Source organism: Hippocampus bargibanti, linkage group LG01, assembly GCF_051943395.1.
Source record: "Hippocampus bargibanti isolate YZ-2025 linkage group LG01, ASM5194339v1, whole genome shotgun sequence".
Lineage (NCBI taxonomy): Eukaryota > Metazoa > Chordata > Actinopteri > Syngnathiformes > Syngnathidae > Hippocampus > Hippocampus bargibanti.
Genome location: NC_142734.1, coordinates 15966353 through 15985009, shown reverse-complemented (window position 1 = coordinate 15985009; position 18657 = coordinate 15966353). Strand labels below are relative to the sequence as shown.

Here is an 18657-nt window from a genome sequence, read left to right as displayed (position 1 = left end):
CCGTCATACTTACAAGTTTTCCCATTCCCTGTAGCAGCGTGTCACGAGGGAGAAAATAATGTTTGATATACAAAGAACAGATTATACAAGAAGCTGTTAGGCCTTTCACACTGTCCAGCTCACATAAAATTTTCCACTGCCTTTTTTTCTCTGTGTGTGCCATGTGCCAATACTAAATCAACTGCATTGTACATCGTATGGATTGTTCGTTGGAGAAGAGTATCGGCGTTTGCTGGTACAATGTAAGGGTTGAGGTGATCTGCGGCCACATGGAGCATCATCTATGTGTAGCCGCGTGCGTTTCTGAGGAAAATCAGCGGCAAAAGTGTTAAGTGAAAGGGGAGCGATGACTAAATGGGGCTTGAAAGTTGGACCGATCTTTCTGTATGTGTGTAACTAGCTAATGGATGAGTGTTCAATTTTTGCAGAATTACTCTTGCTCCAGTGGTAGGAGCGTAAACATCGCACCTCCATTATGAGAACTGCCCACATGATGGGAGGTAAGGTGTATTTTAAGTTTTATGTCTCTCTCTCTCTCTCTCTCTCTCTCTCTCTCTCTCTCTCTCTCTCTCTCTCTCTCTCTCTCTCTCTCTCTCTCTCTCTCTCTCTCTCTCTCTCTCTCTCTTTCTCTCTCTCTCTCTCTGTCTCTCTCTTTCGCTCTCTATATGTTTTTTGTTTGTTTTATTTATTGTTGTATGAGGTATTTTTCTTTATTTTACTAGATTCATGCTTAAATGGATAAATGAAGGTCTAATAACACAGTCATGTTTATGTAGATTCAAGTATTTCATATAAACCTACTAATGCGTATGTCCGATGTTGGTTTTTGTGTATGAGTTCACCTATAACTAAATAATAATGGAAATGGAAGAGTTAAGTCACATTTTATTTCCAAGATAAATCCAACCAATGGTGTTTGTTGGGAGGTTTCTTTTGTGTAATATGCTTTGAGACAACTCACGGTTTCATGCTAAAGGGGTCCTTGCCCGCCTCCAGATTCTTCCCCTTGCCCACCTCCTTATTATCTGTCCAGGTTCTTCCAACTCCGATCGGGGCAGTGAGGCTGGTTGGGCTGGCTGGTGTTGAGGCGTTCTTATTATGGATCAGCTGGACCTATTTTGAGCAAACAGCCACAGAAAGACAGAGCATAAGAATAGAGTGAAAAAATAAAACAGACACCCACCTAGAAAGGCATTACGTCAGGCTCTACCATGGGCGATGTCGCCACCGGAAATTTGAGGAAAATAAGTTAATTATCTGGAATGGCCGAACCTGGTTAACAAGGCTGCCCACAGCCATCTGGAGCCAAATTGACTTTCAGAGTACACCTTGAACTGGTCACGGACTAATCACAGAGTATATGGAGAAACAGGCATTCACACTCTGCATTCTCACTTATGGACAGTTTTCAATGAACCGCTAACTGCATGTTTTTGGATATGGGAAGAAGCTGTTGTCGAAGGAGAATACCGATGTAAGCATAGGGAAAACACTGCACATCGAATACAGCCAAACGCAAGACTATTTGAAGAATAATTGCCATGTGTGATAGAGAAAAGACAGAATAGAAGTTATCGTATTTAAACGTTTAATGCTGTTGTGTGCTGAGTTAGCCACACACATGGCCCACAATGGAAGCACAGACAATCTGGGCTCAATCTGAGGTGAACAGACACAGCCTGTTAAACTGTCATCCTCAAGTAGGAGAACTTGGGCGGAATTTAGGACTTGGTAAACTCCTTCACAGGAAGAACTCATTAGCCAGGTTACAAATCTATCAGTTCATGGAAAGACAACCCATTAAAATGTTCTGTAAAAAAGTTCTGTTGGCTTATGGATGTTGGTTGGTTGGGACGTCCGGAGGTGTGGTATTCAAATCAAGAAGACTATTTTCCTAATGTATCACTTAAAGGACAACCGACACCACTTTTTTGTTTCTTAACTGACATCAGAAGAACGTTTTATAGCATCTAAAATACCCAAAACACGCAGGATGGTATTTTTAGTGAAATGCAAAACACCAATAAAAATGAGTTAAAGTGTCCAAAAACTACTTCAAATTGAACTCGGAAGTGGCCAGTTTCAGAAGGTCCCGCACCCTTGTTCGTGATATCACGCCAAGACTCGAGAATCAAAACAATGGCTTCAGAGTCGGAGATGTTTCTTGTTACTCATCCAGTAATGAATATGATTCAAATAGTTCTGAAGATGAAAGCTTAAATTTTTGCAATCGATTAAAGAAGTTATTCCCTGTCATTTTGATGCATCTGGACAGAAATGTAGCACCCAGAAAATGCAGAAGATGGCGCCAAAGCACCGTTGGAAATGGGCTTATTATGTCTGCTGGGAATTTGTGTCAGTGAATATCAAATAGTTGTCTTGGTGCAACACACAACGATTCACCATCCCGTTATTTATGTATTTTCCTTCTAACTTCGCCATCAACACGGATGAACACGAAGTTTTCAGACCAAACAAAGTACCGCATTGTGTGTCCTTTTCTCAGTCAGGGGCGTTCCTTCCGTGACGTGACGTCAGGAATCGTCACCAACTCAAAAACAAGACTTCCTGAATATTCAGCGCAAGTCTTAAAACATAAAATATAGCTATATGGAATCTTTGTGAAATACGCTCAGTAGAAGTCATTTGAAACAATTTTACAAATTATGGACACAACTTCGTCGGTTGTCCTTTAAATTTGCATATACTCTCAATTAATAACATAGCAGAGGGCTACAGAGGTTGGGCTTTGGTCATGAATGGCTGCATCCCTTGCCGGCAGTCAAAGACAGTCTTCCTGTGTTCTAGCCTTTGTTCACAGTGTCCGAGCAAACATATCTGACAGTGTGTTTAGAACATTTAGAGTTTTGTGCCCTGTGATTGACACTCGACCATTCCAAAGTGTACTTTGCCTCTTGTTAAGTGTCAGCTTTGATCCATCCAAGATCAACTGAAAAATTATTTAAGATGGCCTGTACCTCCTCTTCTGGATGTTCGCTAACTCTGGCTCCTTCCTCAGTGCTGTGTTGTGGGCGTGAAGCAGATGATTTTTTACGCCGGATGGACCCGCGAGACGAATCTGTTATGCTTTGAATCTGTGGAGTCATCAAAGAAAGCAATGAAGAATTTTCCATTCGGTAATTTGCCTTGTTGCTCAACCAATTGAGTTCATTATCCGAGAGCATACCTTTAGAAACCATTGGTTAGTTATAAACATTTTCTTCTTTGGTTTAGTATGTGAAATACATGCTCACCTCTCGCTCCATCTCATTCTTGGTCAGATGCATCTGCTTGAGGATCTGTGAGCGCTGTTCCATTACAAGTGTCTTTTCATATGTGTAGGCTGAAATGTCACTGTCGTGCTGGGATTGATAGGCAAAATTAAAGGGTAAAACCAACATCGGATGATGTGGAGCTGGGCGATAGGTATCACACAGACAAAAGAGACATTTTTGTTGTGCCGTTTTAGCGCTCGTGTCTGATGTGTGTTGATGTGACAGATTAAGGCAGACAGCGAATAATATGAACAGCAAAGCCAGCTTGATTTGATAAACAAAAGCATTCACTTGCAATGCTTCTTCCAAAAAGCTTTTTTTTTCTATACAAATCAAAATCTACTTAAAATAATCAAAATCTACTTAAAATAGACAAACCTTCCCTTACGTCTGTGTAAGCTTTCAGTCGTACAGGAGTGGTCCATCGATGAAAAGGTTTCTTCAGCCGTCATCTGTACTACAGATGACGGCTGAAGAAACCTTTTCATGGACGGACCTTCCCTTGTTATATGAAACTGAAAACATTTCCCCATGGAAAAAGAACAAGCTAATTTGAACGAGCACCATTTAAACTGGCAGTTTTACTTTCTTTTCATCAGTCACTTGACCTTGCTGTATATGACACATTAGCTGACATGCGGCTATTGTGATTTTGGAGCGTGGGTGCCACTCCCCAAGTAAACAACAAGAACATACCCTATACAGTATACACTTTTTTATTAAGATAAAACAATATTTGCCTATGGAATTGAAAATAAATGTGGCCAGTAAATACACTTGTCAATCTCACCATTTCCACAACTTCCACCTGAGCATCAATGCGCAGATGGTAGAGGAAAGTTATGACATCCTTTTTCATCTGAATACTGTTGTCATCCATCTGAGCCACAGTGAAAATGCGCATCTTGCATTTCCTCCACACCTGTTGGAAAAGAAGAGTATCGGATCCTGATGATGTCTAATAACCCAAAGCTTATTTTGCATTTTTGCATTTACTACCTTATGCTGACGCAGCAGGAAAGGAAGAAGCATCAGCATGCCTCCATCATGGACTATCCACCATACATCTATGTGCCCTTCAGTGAAGCGCTCCCCATTGGACGGATAGCTAGAGATGTTTTTGGGAACCAACAAGGCAAAACTAGCCACTGTGGTCTCTCTGACAACCTCTACATGTGAACAGTAGGAAAACATTTGCAATCAAAAAGTGACAGGATAATTGGCTCTGTCTGTTCTGTAGTACTACACTCCAAACTGTGGCTCTGTATTTATTTTTTTTAATGAAATGCGATCAAATAAAATTCAAAATTAAGATCAAGTTAAATTCCTAAATTCCTCATGTGGTAGAATGTCAAGTAGACAATGGCCACGTCAAGTTAGAAATATTAAAGACAGTGGTTATCTCAAGGAGTAACTTACCAATAAAATTGCGGAATTGTTGGTGGGACTCAGGCTGTTTCCAGTTATGTGGCCAACTGACCATCACTGTGTTGTGCTTCAAACCTCCGAGTCCTCCAACCTGAATCAAGTGGGATGTTCCATCTCTTAAATTGGAGGATATGACCACTTGAGGGAAGCCTTTCACCTTCTCTGTCTCCATCAGTTTTCGCAAAGACTTGAATGGGTCAAAGAATCAACGGTAGTTGTTAGACAGCGTCACAAACTGTGTGGTCACTTTGAGGCTTGTGTGCTGTGTGACAGAGACCTGGTCTGCCCTTTGAGCCTCTGTATAGTTGTCAAGGAATTTTCCTTGAACAGAGGTACCAACGATAGTGAGACCTTTCCCTGCTTTCAGCTGATTTGTCAACGAGATCAGGCGAGGGTGCTCGACATTTTGCTCGGCATCCATACTGACAAGAACCAGGATCTGAGGCCTGAGCAGCAAAAGAGTACACAGCTAAAGCACAGCCAGCTTGACCAGAAATTGAGAAATATGTTCACAAAATGATCACAACTTAGCTTGACTGTGACTGACCTCCAGTTCTTGGTGTGTGGTGCTCCCTCCTCCAACCTCATGAGAGCAAATCGAGCAGCGCTCAGGGAGATGCCACGTATCCCATCACCCCACTCTTTCTCAGCTCTGTCACACAGTAGTTTATTTGTTAGCAAGTCAATTTCATAAAGAACTGTTCCAAACCAGACTCATTGCAGCTTGTACGGGTAATGTACGAGGTTCCAAATTAACCATCGTTAATCAGTTGAAGTTGGAACAACTGGAGAAAGGTTCATATGGCACAGAGGAGTAACCATAAAATTCAAAGCTAAAGTCTGTAAAGAAGTGGAAAAATCAGCCATGATGTACAGATTAAAAGCAGCACCACACAAAAAAGAAATGAGAAAAATAAGTTTGACAGATGTCCGAAGTTACTATAAAAGGCAGAATAAGGAACAGATGTGACACAGAATTGGTGAAGGGGAAAAAAGTTTCACTAAAAATATAAACAGAGAGACTGAGTTGCTTTGGACATGTGACGAGGAGAACTGAAATATTGCACGTCGGAAGAAAAGTGACGTATAGACAACATATACATTATGAAGACAATGACCAAGATGGAAAGACTCTATTAAATCAGATCTTGAATCGATGAAATCGGTCCCGGATTTGTAGAATGCTCCTATATCACATTGACCCCAAATAGGGAAATTCTCTGGAGAAGAGGAATGATGAAGGAACTGTTGTGCTGCATTCACCTGGCAAAAATTCTGCATATCTTTTCCTCATTTATTCTTCTACCTTGTTCAAATGAAACATAAAATGGCTTTTGGGTAGTGTGAAGTTCACAATCATAGAGTTTATTTAACATGAATATCCATCCATCCATTTTCCATACCGCTTATTCCTCATTAGGGTCGCGGGGGGTGCTGGCAACCAATTCAGGGTGTCCCCTGCCTCGTGCCCGAAGACAGCTGAGATAGGCTCTAGCACCCCCCGCCACCCTAACATGAATATATATATATATATATATATATATATATATTGTGATGTCACGAGAGGCTGTGTTCCGGAGGGCAAATACATCCCCCTAAGATGGCTTCAGAGAGAGTTTTGGCCCCATCAGCAATTCAAACACCACACCTGCGGCTGATCACGGCTTGATTGGCAGGCAAGGCTTTTAAGGCGGAGAGCCTCTGAGTGTGGCCCCGGGGGAGACAAGCTCTGTTGCTGTGCTCTGTGGAGAAATTGATTGCCGCGTGGAACTCATTGCCAGTTGGGACCATACAACAGGACGCTGGATTCGGACCTTGGTAAAGGTGGCTAGGCTACATGAGGAGGACGTCAAGAGGGGTGAGGCCTAGAAACTCATGGAAAAGAACTCCGTCTTCAGTTTCACCTCAGATGAGACTTTATTATGATTTAAATATTGAAAGAGACACTATTCTTGCCTTTGTTATATTAAAACCTCTGTTTGTATTCAAACCTGTCGCCCATTGCGCTCCTTGTCCTGTCCCGCTGAGACCTAGCCTCTCATGACATTACAATATATATATATATATATATATATATATATATATATATATATATATATATATATATATACAGCTCATGTATTTTGTTTTTCTACTTCTTTCATTCCTTTCATCTTCTATTCAAAACTTTGCTTACATTTCTCCACTGCGAGACTAAAAAGGTAAATCCAATCCAATACTGTATATAGGTGTCATAGTGCAAGTTGATATTTAGCCATTCTTTAAAGTCTCTATTGTATGAGGACATACTTACCCACAGAATTCAATGTATTTGTAGATGCAGCTGGCAATTCCCATGGCAACGATGGCATAATACCAGGAGCAGATGAACATAAGTGACAGGCACAAGCTCATACCCAGGAATGATAGAGCCCTGTGGGGGACAATAAAATTGCATTTTTCATCAAATCGGCGTTTTCCACCAGCCTGACAATCTTATTGATGTTGATATTTTCCTTGTGGTTTGGCAGCTAAACCTTTCAGCCTACCCATAATCTCTAACGTTCTTCTTAAATTCTGTGATTAAGTTCCTTCAACGGATCCGGCAACTATACTTTCCATCATATTTGTGAAAGCACTTTAATGCTGTTCTGAAGCATGGCGGATTGTTCTACCTTTCAGATCAACGCCCTGTCTGGGCCTGACTTTCTGCTTGACATGGGCGAATTTCTGTGTTCAATGCAAAACTTTGTCAAAACCAGCATAGTCATACTTCCAGTCTGGGGTTTCCCTCCAAGTTGCGACACCTGTCTGCCGAGAAGCTAGAATGCAACAAACGGGCCTTCTCATCGATGGAGCAAATGGGCCTGTACCAAAGGTTTTCCATCACATGGGCATCCCTTTACCCATGGTGAGAAATCCTGTTGGATCATGGAAACTCGCTGTCTGAATCGCTGCCTGGCCATTTCCTGCTGCCCAACATGGCTGACTTCACAGCTCAGTTGAACGGTGCCATAATTTTCTCAAATGGTACTTCCAGGTCCCGCATATCCAGATGAAATTGCCAAGACCACCATCATTCTATAGCTTGAGGAACCGTGGCACTTCCTCCCTGCAGATGATAGAATGGATATTCGATGACCCTCCTTTCTATGTTGTCGACATATATGACATCCTGGTCAACTCCAGAAGCGAAGAGAAACACAGAGGCCACGTGCGTGGCATTCTGTATCTCATGGAGGTCAATGAGCTGGTTGTGTGCCCAGACAAGTGCATGCTTGGCATCTCAAAGGTTGAATTCCTGGGATCCGGAATCTTGGCATTCGGTGTACACCCCGTCCCAAGAAAAGTTGCTGATATTCAGTGACGTGCGGTGAGGTTCATGGCTGGTGAGGCACTGACGTCATCACAGTCAGATTTACAAACATATCAACTCTACAAAGTCGCTTATTCACCATTTGATTGGCAACAGTTAACGTGTTTTGTTTAAAATGTCATGTCAGCATTCTTTATATAAACTGTAGCATAGAAAAAAAGAATTTAAAAAAAAATGTGATTATCGTGTTACCTTTACTTATAAATGAAGTCAATGCACCGCTCCTTCCGAAGAAAGGCATCAATAACTTTCAGTTATTCATGCAACAGTTTTAAAAGTCTCTCTATTTCTTTCAATTTAGGTATGTAATCCTCCATTCTGAAAATAAGGCTAAGCAACACGAAAAAAATGACTGGATGGTTGCACTTAACTTGCGAACTATTTACTGTAGCTTGCTCTCACTAATTCTATTATTCTGCATCCAAGGAGGCACACGAAGAAACTGTAATCACCAGCGCCCCCTGTCATGAGGCAGGAGAACTGTGTGCCTCACCTATGTACACAGTTTTGATAAAAATAAAATAAAATAAACACTGTAGTACAGTGTTTATAATGTAAAGTTACTCTACATTATATACACCAGCTAAACTGTAGACATTTAGTTCATATACTAAAAGTTTTTGAACAATGTAGCCACAAGGTGGCACAAGCCAGTGTCCTATTGTGCCGGTCCCAAGCCCATAAATACAGAGGGTTGTCTTAATTTATAAGATGACGGCTGAAGAAACCTTCCCATCGATGCAGAGGGTTGTGTCAGGAAGGGCATCCGACGTAAAAAAAATTGCCAAAACAAATATGCGAATCAAACCTCTGAATCCCATACCGGATCGGTCGAGGCCCGGGTTAACAACGGCCGCCATTGGTACTGTTGACCTTCAGGGTGCCAGTGGAAAATTGACTACTGTTGGTCGAAGAAGGAGAGGAGGGAGGTGTGCCCGGAGGAAAAGAGAGAAATGGAAACGGCAAGAGTATAGAACTAAGAGTAGGAACTTTGAATGTAGGAAAAATGACAGGTAAAGGTTGAGAGCTGGTTGACATGATGCAGAGAAGGAAGGTAGACATACTGTGTGTCCAGGAGATCAGGTGGAAAGGGACCAAACCTCGAAGCTTAGGGTCAGGGTTTAAGTTGTTCTATCATGGTGAAGACAGAAAGAGAAATGGAGTTGGGGTCATGTTAAAAGAGGAGTTTGTTAGGAATGTCTTAGAAGTAAAAGAGTATCAGATAGAATGATGAGTCTGAAGCTAGAAATTGAAGGTGTGATATTCAATGTTGTTTGTGGGTATGCCCCACAAGTAGGATGTGAGCTGGCCGAGAAGGAGAAATTTTGGTTGGACTTTGATGAAGTCATACAGAACATCCCGAGAATTGCGAGGGTTGTAATTGGTGGAGACTTCAATGGACATGTTGGCGCAGGAAACAAAGATGATGAGGAGGTGATGGGCAGGTTTGGACTCCAGACGAGGAACGCTGAAGGACAGATGGTGGTTGACTTTGCTAAGAGAATGGAAATGGCTATTGTGAATACTTTCTTTCAGAAGAGACAGGAACATAGGGTGACCTATAAGAGTGGAGGCAGAAGTACGCAGGTAGACTACATTTTGTGTCAACGGCGCCATCTAAAGGAAATCAGTGACTGCAAAGTAGTGGTTGGTCAGAGTGTAGCCAGACAGCATAGGTTGGTGGTGTGTAGGATGACGCTGGCAGTGAGGAAGATGAAGAAACCAAAGGCTGATGTGAGGACAAAATGGTGGAAGTTGAAAAAGGAAGAGTGTTGCATGACATTTAGGAAGGAGGTAAGACAAGCACTGGGTGGGCAAGAGGTCCTTCCAGATGACTGGCAAACTACAGCGAACATAATCAGAGACACAGGTTGGAAAGTACTTTGTGTATCGAGTGGAAGAAAGGTAGAAAAGGAGACTTGGTGGTGGAATGGAGAGGTGCAGGAGTGTATACAGAGAAAAAGGTTCGCAAAAAAGAAGTGGGACAGTGAGAGGACGGACGAGAGTAGACAGCAGTACAAGGAGATGCAGCGCACGGTTAAAGTAAAGGTGGCAAAGGCTAAACAAGAGGCCTATGATGACTTTTATGCTCGGCTGGACAGCAAGGAAGGTGAGACTGATCTTTACAGGCTGGCGAGACAGAGAGACAAAGATGGACCTGCAGCAGGTTCGGGTGATTAAGGATAGAGATGGCAATGTATTAACAGGTGCCAGTAGTGTGATGGCAAGATGGAAAGAGTACTTTGAAGAATTGATGAATGAGGAAAATGAGAAGGAACAAAGAGTAGAAGACGTGACTGTTGTGGACCAAGACGTAGCAAGCATTAGCAAGGATGAAGTGAGGAGGGCGCTGAAGAGGATGAAGGGGGGAAAGGCACTCGGGCCAGATGATTTACCAATCGAGGTATGGAAGTGTCTTGGAGAGGTGGCGGTGGTGTTCCTGACTGGGTTATTCAACAAGATCTTAGATGGTGAACAGATGCCTGAAGAATGGAGATGAAGTGTACTTGTGCCCATTTTTAAGAAGAAAGGAGATGTGCAGACTTGTACTAACCACAGAGGAATAAAGTTGATGAGCCAAACAATGAAACTCTGGGAAAGCGTAGTTGAGGCTAGACTAAGAGCAGAAGTGAACATTTGTGAGCAGCAGTATGGCTACATGCCAAAAAAGAGTACAACAGATGCAGTGTTTGCTTTAAGAATACTGATAGAGAAGTACAGGGAAGGTCAGAAGGAATTGCATTGTGTCTTTGTAGATCTGGAGAAAGCGTGTGACAGGGTGCCCAGAGAAGAGCTGTGGCATTGCATGAGGAAGTCTGGAGTGACGGAAAAGTATGTCAGAGCGGTGCAAGACATGTATCATGGCTCGCCGATAAAACTAAATACATATTCTCGCCTTTTCGCTATTCATTTCCTGTTTGGGCTGCAGTTGGCGGTAAGTGCAATTTTGATTGGATTATACAGGTAAATGCCCCTCTTAAATAAGCCCGACGAGTATCGTACACTTCACTTTGTGGAGAGAAAAAGTAATGATTGTAATTCGCAATGAAACAATACCATCGTTGGAACAGTTGAATGTCAGTGACACTTTGAGGAGCCCCATGCGAACGTTAGCATCAATATACTTCTGCGAGAGACAGCAGAAAGCAAGTGTGGAAGCTAATAAGTGGTGTGCAGGCTAGTTCACAGAAACTTCGCATATGGACCCAGCAAGTTCACTTTCATTCCGATCGTTTGGCTGGATTTTTACCAATCATGAGGAACAGAAGACCATTCATGTAAATGGTGAGTACTATCACAAAGTTATTTTAAATAATACATTCTGACATTTTGTTGAAAAGTGGCTGCGCGTGCGTGCGTGTTTGTGTGCGCACATGCGTGTGTGTGTGCGCGCGCGCTTGTGTGCGTGTGTGCGTGCGTGTGTGCGGCTCTCACTGAAAAACATGTCTACTCTAAATATTTTACTTTTATGGCTCTGAGTCAAAAAGGTTCCCCTGCCCAAGCACATATGCTGTCTACGAAAATGGTGCCTATGGTGTACGTCCATTCTGTACCCACAAAATGTCTAAAACATTTACATTTACATGTGCTTTGTGTGGCAATGTTAATCAGTACACGCCAACTCTTTGTACTGTATTTACTGTCTATAGAAAATGGATGCATGTACTGTCGTGTATTTTTCCTGATACACAACTCCTGTCTCTGAGAGCTGTGTTACCCAATGTCAAAGACAGTCGTGTCTACCTCCAGTATGCCTCTTACCTGTGACAGATGGGAAGTATATTCCCACCAGCAGAGTAAAGAAGCTAGTGATGTCGGCGAGCACAAAGCGGTTAGTGCTGGAAGCAGAAGTGAACATTTGTGAGCAGCAGTATGGCTACATGCCAAAAAAGAGTACAACAGATGCAGTGTTTGCTTTAAGAATACTGATAGAGAAGTACAGGGAAGGTCAGAAGGAATTGCATTGTGTCTTTGTAGATCTGGAGAAAGCGTGTGACAGGGTGCCCAGAGAAGAGCTGTGGCATTGCATGAGGAAGTCTGGAGTGACGGAAAAGTATGTCAGAGCGGTGCAAGACATGTATCATGACTGTAAGACAGTTGTGAGGTGTGCTGTCGGTGTGACTGAGGAATTCAAGGTGGAGGTTAGGGTTAGCTCTGAGCCCCTGCTTGTTTGCTATGGTGATGGACAGGCTGACAGACGATGTTAGACAAGAATCTCCTTGGACCATGGTGTTTGCAGATGACATTGTGATCTGTAGCGAGAACAGGGAACAGGTGGCGGAGAAACTAGAGATGTGGAGATATGCCCTGGAAAGGAGAGGAATGAAGATCAGTCGCAGCAAGACAGAATATATGTGTGTGAATGAGAGGGATCCAAGTGCAAGAGTGATGCTATAGGGAGAGGCTTTGGAGAGAAAGTCAGAGAGGCCAGACTGAGATGGTTTGGACATGTCCAGAGGAGAGAGAGTGACTATATAGGGAGAAGGATGCTGAGCCTTGAACTGCCAGGCAGGAGACTGAGAGGAAGAGGGGGTTTATGGATGTGGTCAAAGAGGACATGAAGGTAGCTGGTGTGAGAGAAGAGGATGCACAAAACTGGGATAGATGGAGGAGATTTATTCGCTGTGGCGACCCCTGAGGGGAAAAGCCGAAAGGAAAAGAAGAAAGAAGAAGAATCGCGATATGCAGAGGGAGAGCAATGCGGTCTAACTGCAGAGCAAGCCAGCACAGTTAGCATAGTCATTGCGCAATACATGGTGAGGCTCAGCCGGCTGCTGCCTTACCGCTCGTCTCTACTTAGTATTTGAACGATAAATGTGAAAATTCAGCGATTTTCAAAAAAAATCCAAAAACGGTGAAGTTAAATGGAAAATAACTTTAAAGTACAAATCACTAAATAAATATAACTGTTTAATTTATTTTTTTCAATTGATATTTTCATGATGACAGCTGAGGCTCGGCCTCACCTGCCTCCCCTGACTGCACGTTACTGATATTAGTGAGTTCCCAACACTGACCACATTAAAGTGCCTGTAGGAATTCATTGGCATGACAACTTACAATCATCATTTCCGTTCCCTCTCTTGCATTTGACGTCAGAAATGCAAATGGACAATATTATCACGAGGCCTCTTTGGTTCTTCAACTGCAAATTACACCCATTGGACAGGAAATTCAGTACATGGGACCAAGAGTTACTTGCTGTTCACCTTGCTGTTCAACACATTCACCACCTTCTCGACGAGGCATCCTTCATAATCCAAATAGACCAACCAGCCAACCACTTGGCATCACTACAAATTCTGAGAGCAAATTCTCATTAGGCTTGTCATCTTGATAGTGCCGAAATAGTTAATGCACAGCATTCAAATGACAACTAGAAGTGCTAAACATGTAACTCACCAGTGGTAGAACTTAAAACGTGGTCTCCAGTTTGGGGTCCTCAGTAAGGTTTGCAACGCACAGGCAAGGTTGACAAACATGTAGCACATCAAGAAAAACCTAAAGAATAAAAAGAAAAGGGGCTTGTTCAACATGAATGCTCTGTAGGTACACTATGTTGGGTTTGATAAAAAAGTACATAGAGAGGATGGGTGCCACGGCATCCAAAGAAGCAATGATAATGCCAATCTCGCAAATGCTCGCTGTCAGCAGGAGGGCCCAGGTTGGTTCCCCATTGGCTTTACCATGTCCAAAGACCTGCAGGGGTAACAAATATGGGCTTTGGTAAATCTTATTGCCATCTTGCAGAAGAAACATTGCTTGAGTAAATAGGATAGAAGTGCCAAACCTTTGAGTGTAACACTTAGCTGATATTTATCAACAAAAATAATTTCTCTTTTAAATGAAAGCTTGTCTAAGTGAACTCACTCGAAGAAATGGGATGATACCATCTCTCGAGATAGCTTGCAGGAGGCGAGGCGCTCCGGTCAGACTTTGGAGTCCTGCTCCGCAGGTGGAGAAAAATGACCCAAAAACAATGACCCAAGGAGACGGCCATGCCAGAGTCCCAATCACCAGGTTACCATTCACCCCTTCACCAAACCTGCAAGGTGAAGACTTATTAGAAACCTTAACTGAAATATACAAAGGTGTACTCATACTTTAAGGACTATGAAGATTATTTATTTGTATAGAAAATTGGCCGTACTTGTCCCTCAGGACAACACCCTCTATGCAAGCACCAAAAAGCACCACGCAAGACATATCTGGGAAAAAAGTCTTCTAAGAAAGATATTTTTGGAAATGATGAGGAAAAAAAGACAAACACATGCTTGGCTCGTTGGAGTCCATTCAGATTGTGTTTTACAGTCTATGGCTGAAGCAAAGGATACACACAACAGATGTGGTTGTGATGGCTGCGATGGTACCGATGGGGATGGATTTCTGAGCATCACGTAAATCTCCAGAGCGGTTGGAACCCGCCATGATACCTGTGAAAGGAGAATGAAGAAACGGTTTGCCTGGATATAAATGCTGTAAATTACTCACAAAATAGGGCTGTTCAGCTTTCAGGTAAAATATCAGGATCAACCTAACATTTACAATGAATGTTACAAGTTCATTCTGAGCTTCTCTTTCATGTATTCTGTCCAACCTTGAAATGTTTTCATCATTAATGCACTACTTTGTCTTCTCCATCAAGAACCTGAAATGGAAAAAAAGCTATTTCCATTGGTCTTTCTGTGACTCTTCCAGTCTCTTTGTACCTCTGTTTCAAACTACTCAAGACATTACGCAACAAATGACTAATTACTGTTTGAAACATCGCAATGGGGAGAATCTGTTGACCTATTGTAAGGTGTCACCTGAGGCCAGAATGTGAACATCATGATGAATGAGACTGTTTAGTTGCCAACATTAACTGGGCCATTCATGGATCAAACACATTTTCATGTCCTGCATGCTAGAGCAGAGCACAGTTTCACTGTACGCATGGATAGGGCTTTCTTTCTTGTTATAATTTTAGCAGAAATGCAGTAAGAAATCAGTGTTGTGGACATGACCACGAATGTGTCTGTCAGCACCTCAATCAAATTCACCAAAATTGCATTACACTATGCTTCTCAACTTAAACATGTTTTCAGAGATGCAAAGTACCATTTACTTTGAGCCACCAACTTGTCTGGTGCATCGAATATGTGGTTAAATTAAAAAAAAATATCCAGAGTTCCAAAGCAACGCCAAGCACAGTACAATGCGGTCTGCCTAATTTCCAAACACACTCAGTGAGGCTTACACCTGCACAAAACTCAAGATCCGCCAATTTTTATGCCCAAGCACAGTGGTCGGGAACCTATGGCTCGCTCGCCGATAAAACTAAATACATATTCTCGCCTTTTCGCTATTCATTTCCTGTTTGGGCTGCAGTTGGCGGTAAGTGCAATTTTGATTGGATTATACAGGTAAATGCCCCTCTTAAATAAGCCCGACGAGTATCGTACACTTCACTTTGTGGAGAGAAAAAGTAATGATTGTAATTCGCAATGAAACAATACCATCGTTGGAACAGTTGAATGTCAGTGACACTTTGAGGAGCCCCATGCGAACGTTAGCATCAATATACTTCTGCGAGAGACAGCAGAAAGCAAGTGTGGAAGCTAATAAGTGGTGTGCAGGCTAGTTCACAGAAACTTCGCATATGGACCCAGCAAGTTCACTTTCATTCCGATCGTTTGGCTGGATTTTTACCAATCATGAGGAACAGAAGACCATTCATGTAAATGGTGAGTACTATCACAAAGTTATTTTAAATAATACATTCTGACATTTTGTTGAAAAGTGGCTGCGCGTGCGTGCGTGTTTGTGTGCGCACATGCGTGTGTGTGTGCGCGCGCGCTTGTGTGCGTGTGTGCGTGCGTGTGTGCGGCTCTCACTGAAAAACATGTCTACTCTAAATATTTTACTTTTATGGCTCTGAGTCAAAAAGGTTCCCCTGCCCAAGCACATATGCTGTCTACGAAAATGGTGCCTATGGTGTACGTCCATTCTGTACCCACAAAATGTCTAAAACATTTACATTTACATGTGCTTTGTGTGGCAATGTTAATCAGTACACGCCAACTCTTTGTACTGTATTTACTGTCTATAGAAAATGGATGCATGTACTGTCGTGTATTTTTCCTGATACACAACTCCTGTCTCTGAGAGCTGTGTTACCCAATGTCAAAGACAGTCGTGTCTACCTCCAGTATGCCTCTTACCTGTGACAGATGGGAAGTATATTCCCACCAGCAGAGTAAAGAAGCTAGTGATGTCGGCGAGCACAAAGCGGTTAGTGCTGGAAGCAGAACTGTCTGGGTCGACTTGTGATGCCAGTCCTCTCTTCTCTACAATCACTCCTTTTTCCAAATAATTGCCAAACAAGTTTTCTGGAAGAGGAATCCATCAAGATGGTCATCTAGATTTTTTTTCTTTTTTTCTTTTTTCTTCAATGGGTCATGTAAGGACACTTGAGGCACCTATTACCTGCCAGGATTCCACTAGTGAGCCCTGGAATGCCTTGTATCACTGTGACGTTGTTGTCACGGAAGTAGTCATCGCAAGTGGCGTTGATGTAGTCAGAATCACAGAAAGAGCGCCACAGTTGGGTGGTGACTGTCTCATTGTCAATTTCAATGACTTTTGCGCAGACGTCATAGCCCTTGGAGACAAGTGTTCTATTTCCCAGGAGGCACACACTGCAGGAAAAGTCAATGAAAATGAATAAATGTCACATCCCCATGTTACCTTAAAAAAGAAATCATCATCATAAACGTGGATTAAACTGACGGAAAGATTGGCGGATCAATGGCAGTCTTGATGACTCCGGCATAGACAGCCAGGATGGAGAGGATGACACAAGCGAGGAAGACCAGCGCCAGCTTGTTGACATATTTCACTCCAACAAACACCACCAGCGCCATGAAGCTGAGAACTATGGTGCCGTATACCCGCATATTATTTAGGAGGGCGGCCTCTGCTTCTAGTCCTTCCAAGCCCTCGATCTTGAAGATGGCTGCCTGAGGAACAATATAAATCTGACAGATGGGAAGGTGGTTCAAGGCAAGGAAAGAATGGGCAAGATGTGGAGGTTAATGGAGAAGAATGGTACCGTCAGTTTATTTCTCCTTTGAAACGCAATAAAGTATGATGCAGTGCAATAAAGATTTGGGAAGACAACCCCAGCGATATATATACTGTAGTAAGAAATGCCAATTTACTCTCTGCTTCAGAATATCTTGTCCACTAATGTCGTTTTTCCATGGTGAAAATATTTGATAATATTTGGCCCATATTGCAATGTCAACATGACAAAAGGCCAACATGTTCCAAGTAAATGATCTTTGTCCTGGTGATATTCCATCTCTCAACATTTTTTATGAAACCTTCGCAGCTATCTAAAGTAAAATCCAATTGGGACTTCAACAATGGAGATTCTCACTATGACTGGACGTGTAAGGCATGTAAGAATATAATGTAAGAATATAATATGGTGCATATATTCAACTACTGGATGTAAATAGTACACCTGAATGGAATGCAATTACTGTTCATTATGCTATTTGTTGTGTTCTAACTACACAAATTCTATATGAATATAAATAGAGGACCTGGTTTGTTCTCTTAATGCAGTCTTCAGTGTCAATATCTAGAACAATCATACTTGAAGTCCATCTAATTCACTCAAATTTGTAGCCCCTACCCATACATAAAAATGTGCATCGCCTTTCGTTGCAGTCAAAACCATTTTGTTGAAGACAAAACCATAATTAAGGTCAGAGAATTTTCTATTGTTTCTTTATATTTACGACTTTTCCCGCAAGCTCAATTTTTTAAAAACACATTTGACCTGATGGGGCACATGACCATATCGAATGGGATTTCTGTTTTTTTGCTGACTTTGCCACTAAAAATAAGCAAACTCCAACACTGAAACAGCGCAGGTGTGTGTCATTTCAAATACAGGTATACACAACGCAGAGTCAATCAAAGACCGCTGTTTAAATAAACCGTGTCGCATAACAGGCACTAAACAGGATAATTGCTGACTTACCAGGAGGATTTCAATACAACCAAGGATATACATGGCCCCAGCAAACGTTGTGCCCAAGTAGAAACAAATCCCAACAGCGCCACCGAATTCAGGCCCAAGTGAGCGAGAGATCATGTAGTAGGAACCCCCAGCTTGGAGAGAAAACAATCAGTCATTCAGAGAGAAGTCAGTGTCAGCTCAATATTATTCAACACTTGCAGGCCTCAACTCACCCGGGACCACTCCGTTTGTGGCAATGGCACTCATGGAGATGGCCGTGAGCATCGTCTGACCAAAGAAAAATATAAAACAAACATGTATAACAGGTGAACCACAAAAAAGAGAGTACTGTACATGAAACTACTATCAGAAGAACAAGTAAATTTATCGACTATACTTGGTGAATTCTCCATTTTGGATTGTTACCTTTCGGGTCATTATAAACAACACCAAAACATTTGGCCAGTAACCTTAAAACAAAAGTACTACGCCATACATAATCAACAGGTGACAGGCCTGAACTGTTGGTTAGCCAGTCTAGTGCTCACACATCTATGTTGGTTGTGGGCCTTGTTGCTTTCATG

At 42.3% G+C, this 18657-nt stretch overlaps 1 protein-coding gene across 3 annotated transcripts in view; it reads right to left on the bottom strand.

Moving 5' to 3' along the window:
• slc12a5b (solute carrier family 12 member 5b) overlaps window positions 1–18657 on the bottom strand; it is a 37844-nt gene that overhangs the window by 1535 nt on the left and 17652 nt on the right. The window contains exons 5-24 of one of the 3 annotated variants that reach the window (XM_088999848.1): window positions 18307–18361; window positions 18095–18225; window positions 16831–17078; window positions 16528–16739; window positions 16263–16430; window positions 14394–14492; window positions 14210–14267; window positions 13930–14104; window positions 13640–13758; window positions 13462–13560; window positions 6997–7116; window positions 5251–5355; window positions 4981–5149; window positions 4695–4890; window positions 4275–4444; window positions 4066–4197; window positions 3255–3362; window positions 2979–3095; window positions 962–1113; window positions 14–28 (exon numbers count right to left, since the gene is read on the bottom strand). In XM_088999848.1, the coding sequence (XP_088855974.1) occupies window positions 14–28; window positions 962–1113; window positions 2979–3095; window positions 3255–3362; window positions 4066–4197; window positions 4275–4444; window positions 4695–4890; window positions 4981–5149; window positions 5251–5355; window positions 6997–7116; window positions 13462–13560; window positions 13640–13758; window positions 13930–14104; window positions 14210–14267; window positions 14394–14492; window positions 16263–16430; window positions 16528–16739; window positions 16831–17078; window positions 18095–18225; window positions 18307–18361 (2648 nt within the window). Of the gene's footprint in view, window positions 1–13; window positions 29–961; window positions 1114–2978; window positions 3096–3254; window positions 3416–4065; window positions 4198–4274; window positions 4445–4694; window positions 4891–4980; window positions 5150–5250; window positions 5356–6996; window positions 7117–13461; window positions 13561–13639; window positions 13759–13929; window positions 14105–14209; window positions 14268–14393; window positions 14493–16262; window positions 16431–16527; window positions 16740–16830; window positions 17079–18094; window positions 18226–18306; window positions 18362–18657 lie in introns of those variants that run through there. The other 2 variants (XM_088999837.1, XR_016115467.1) reach the window with 2 other exon arrangements.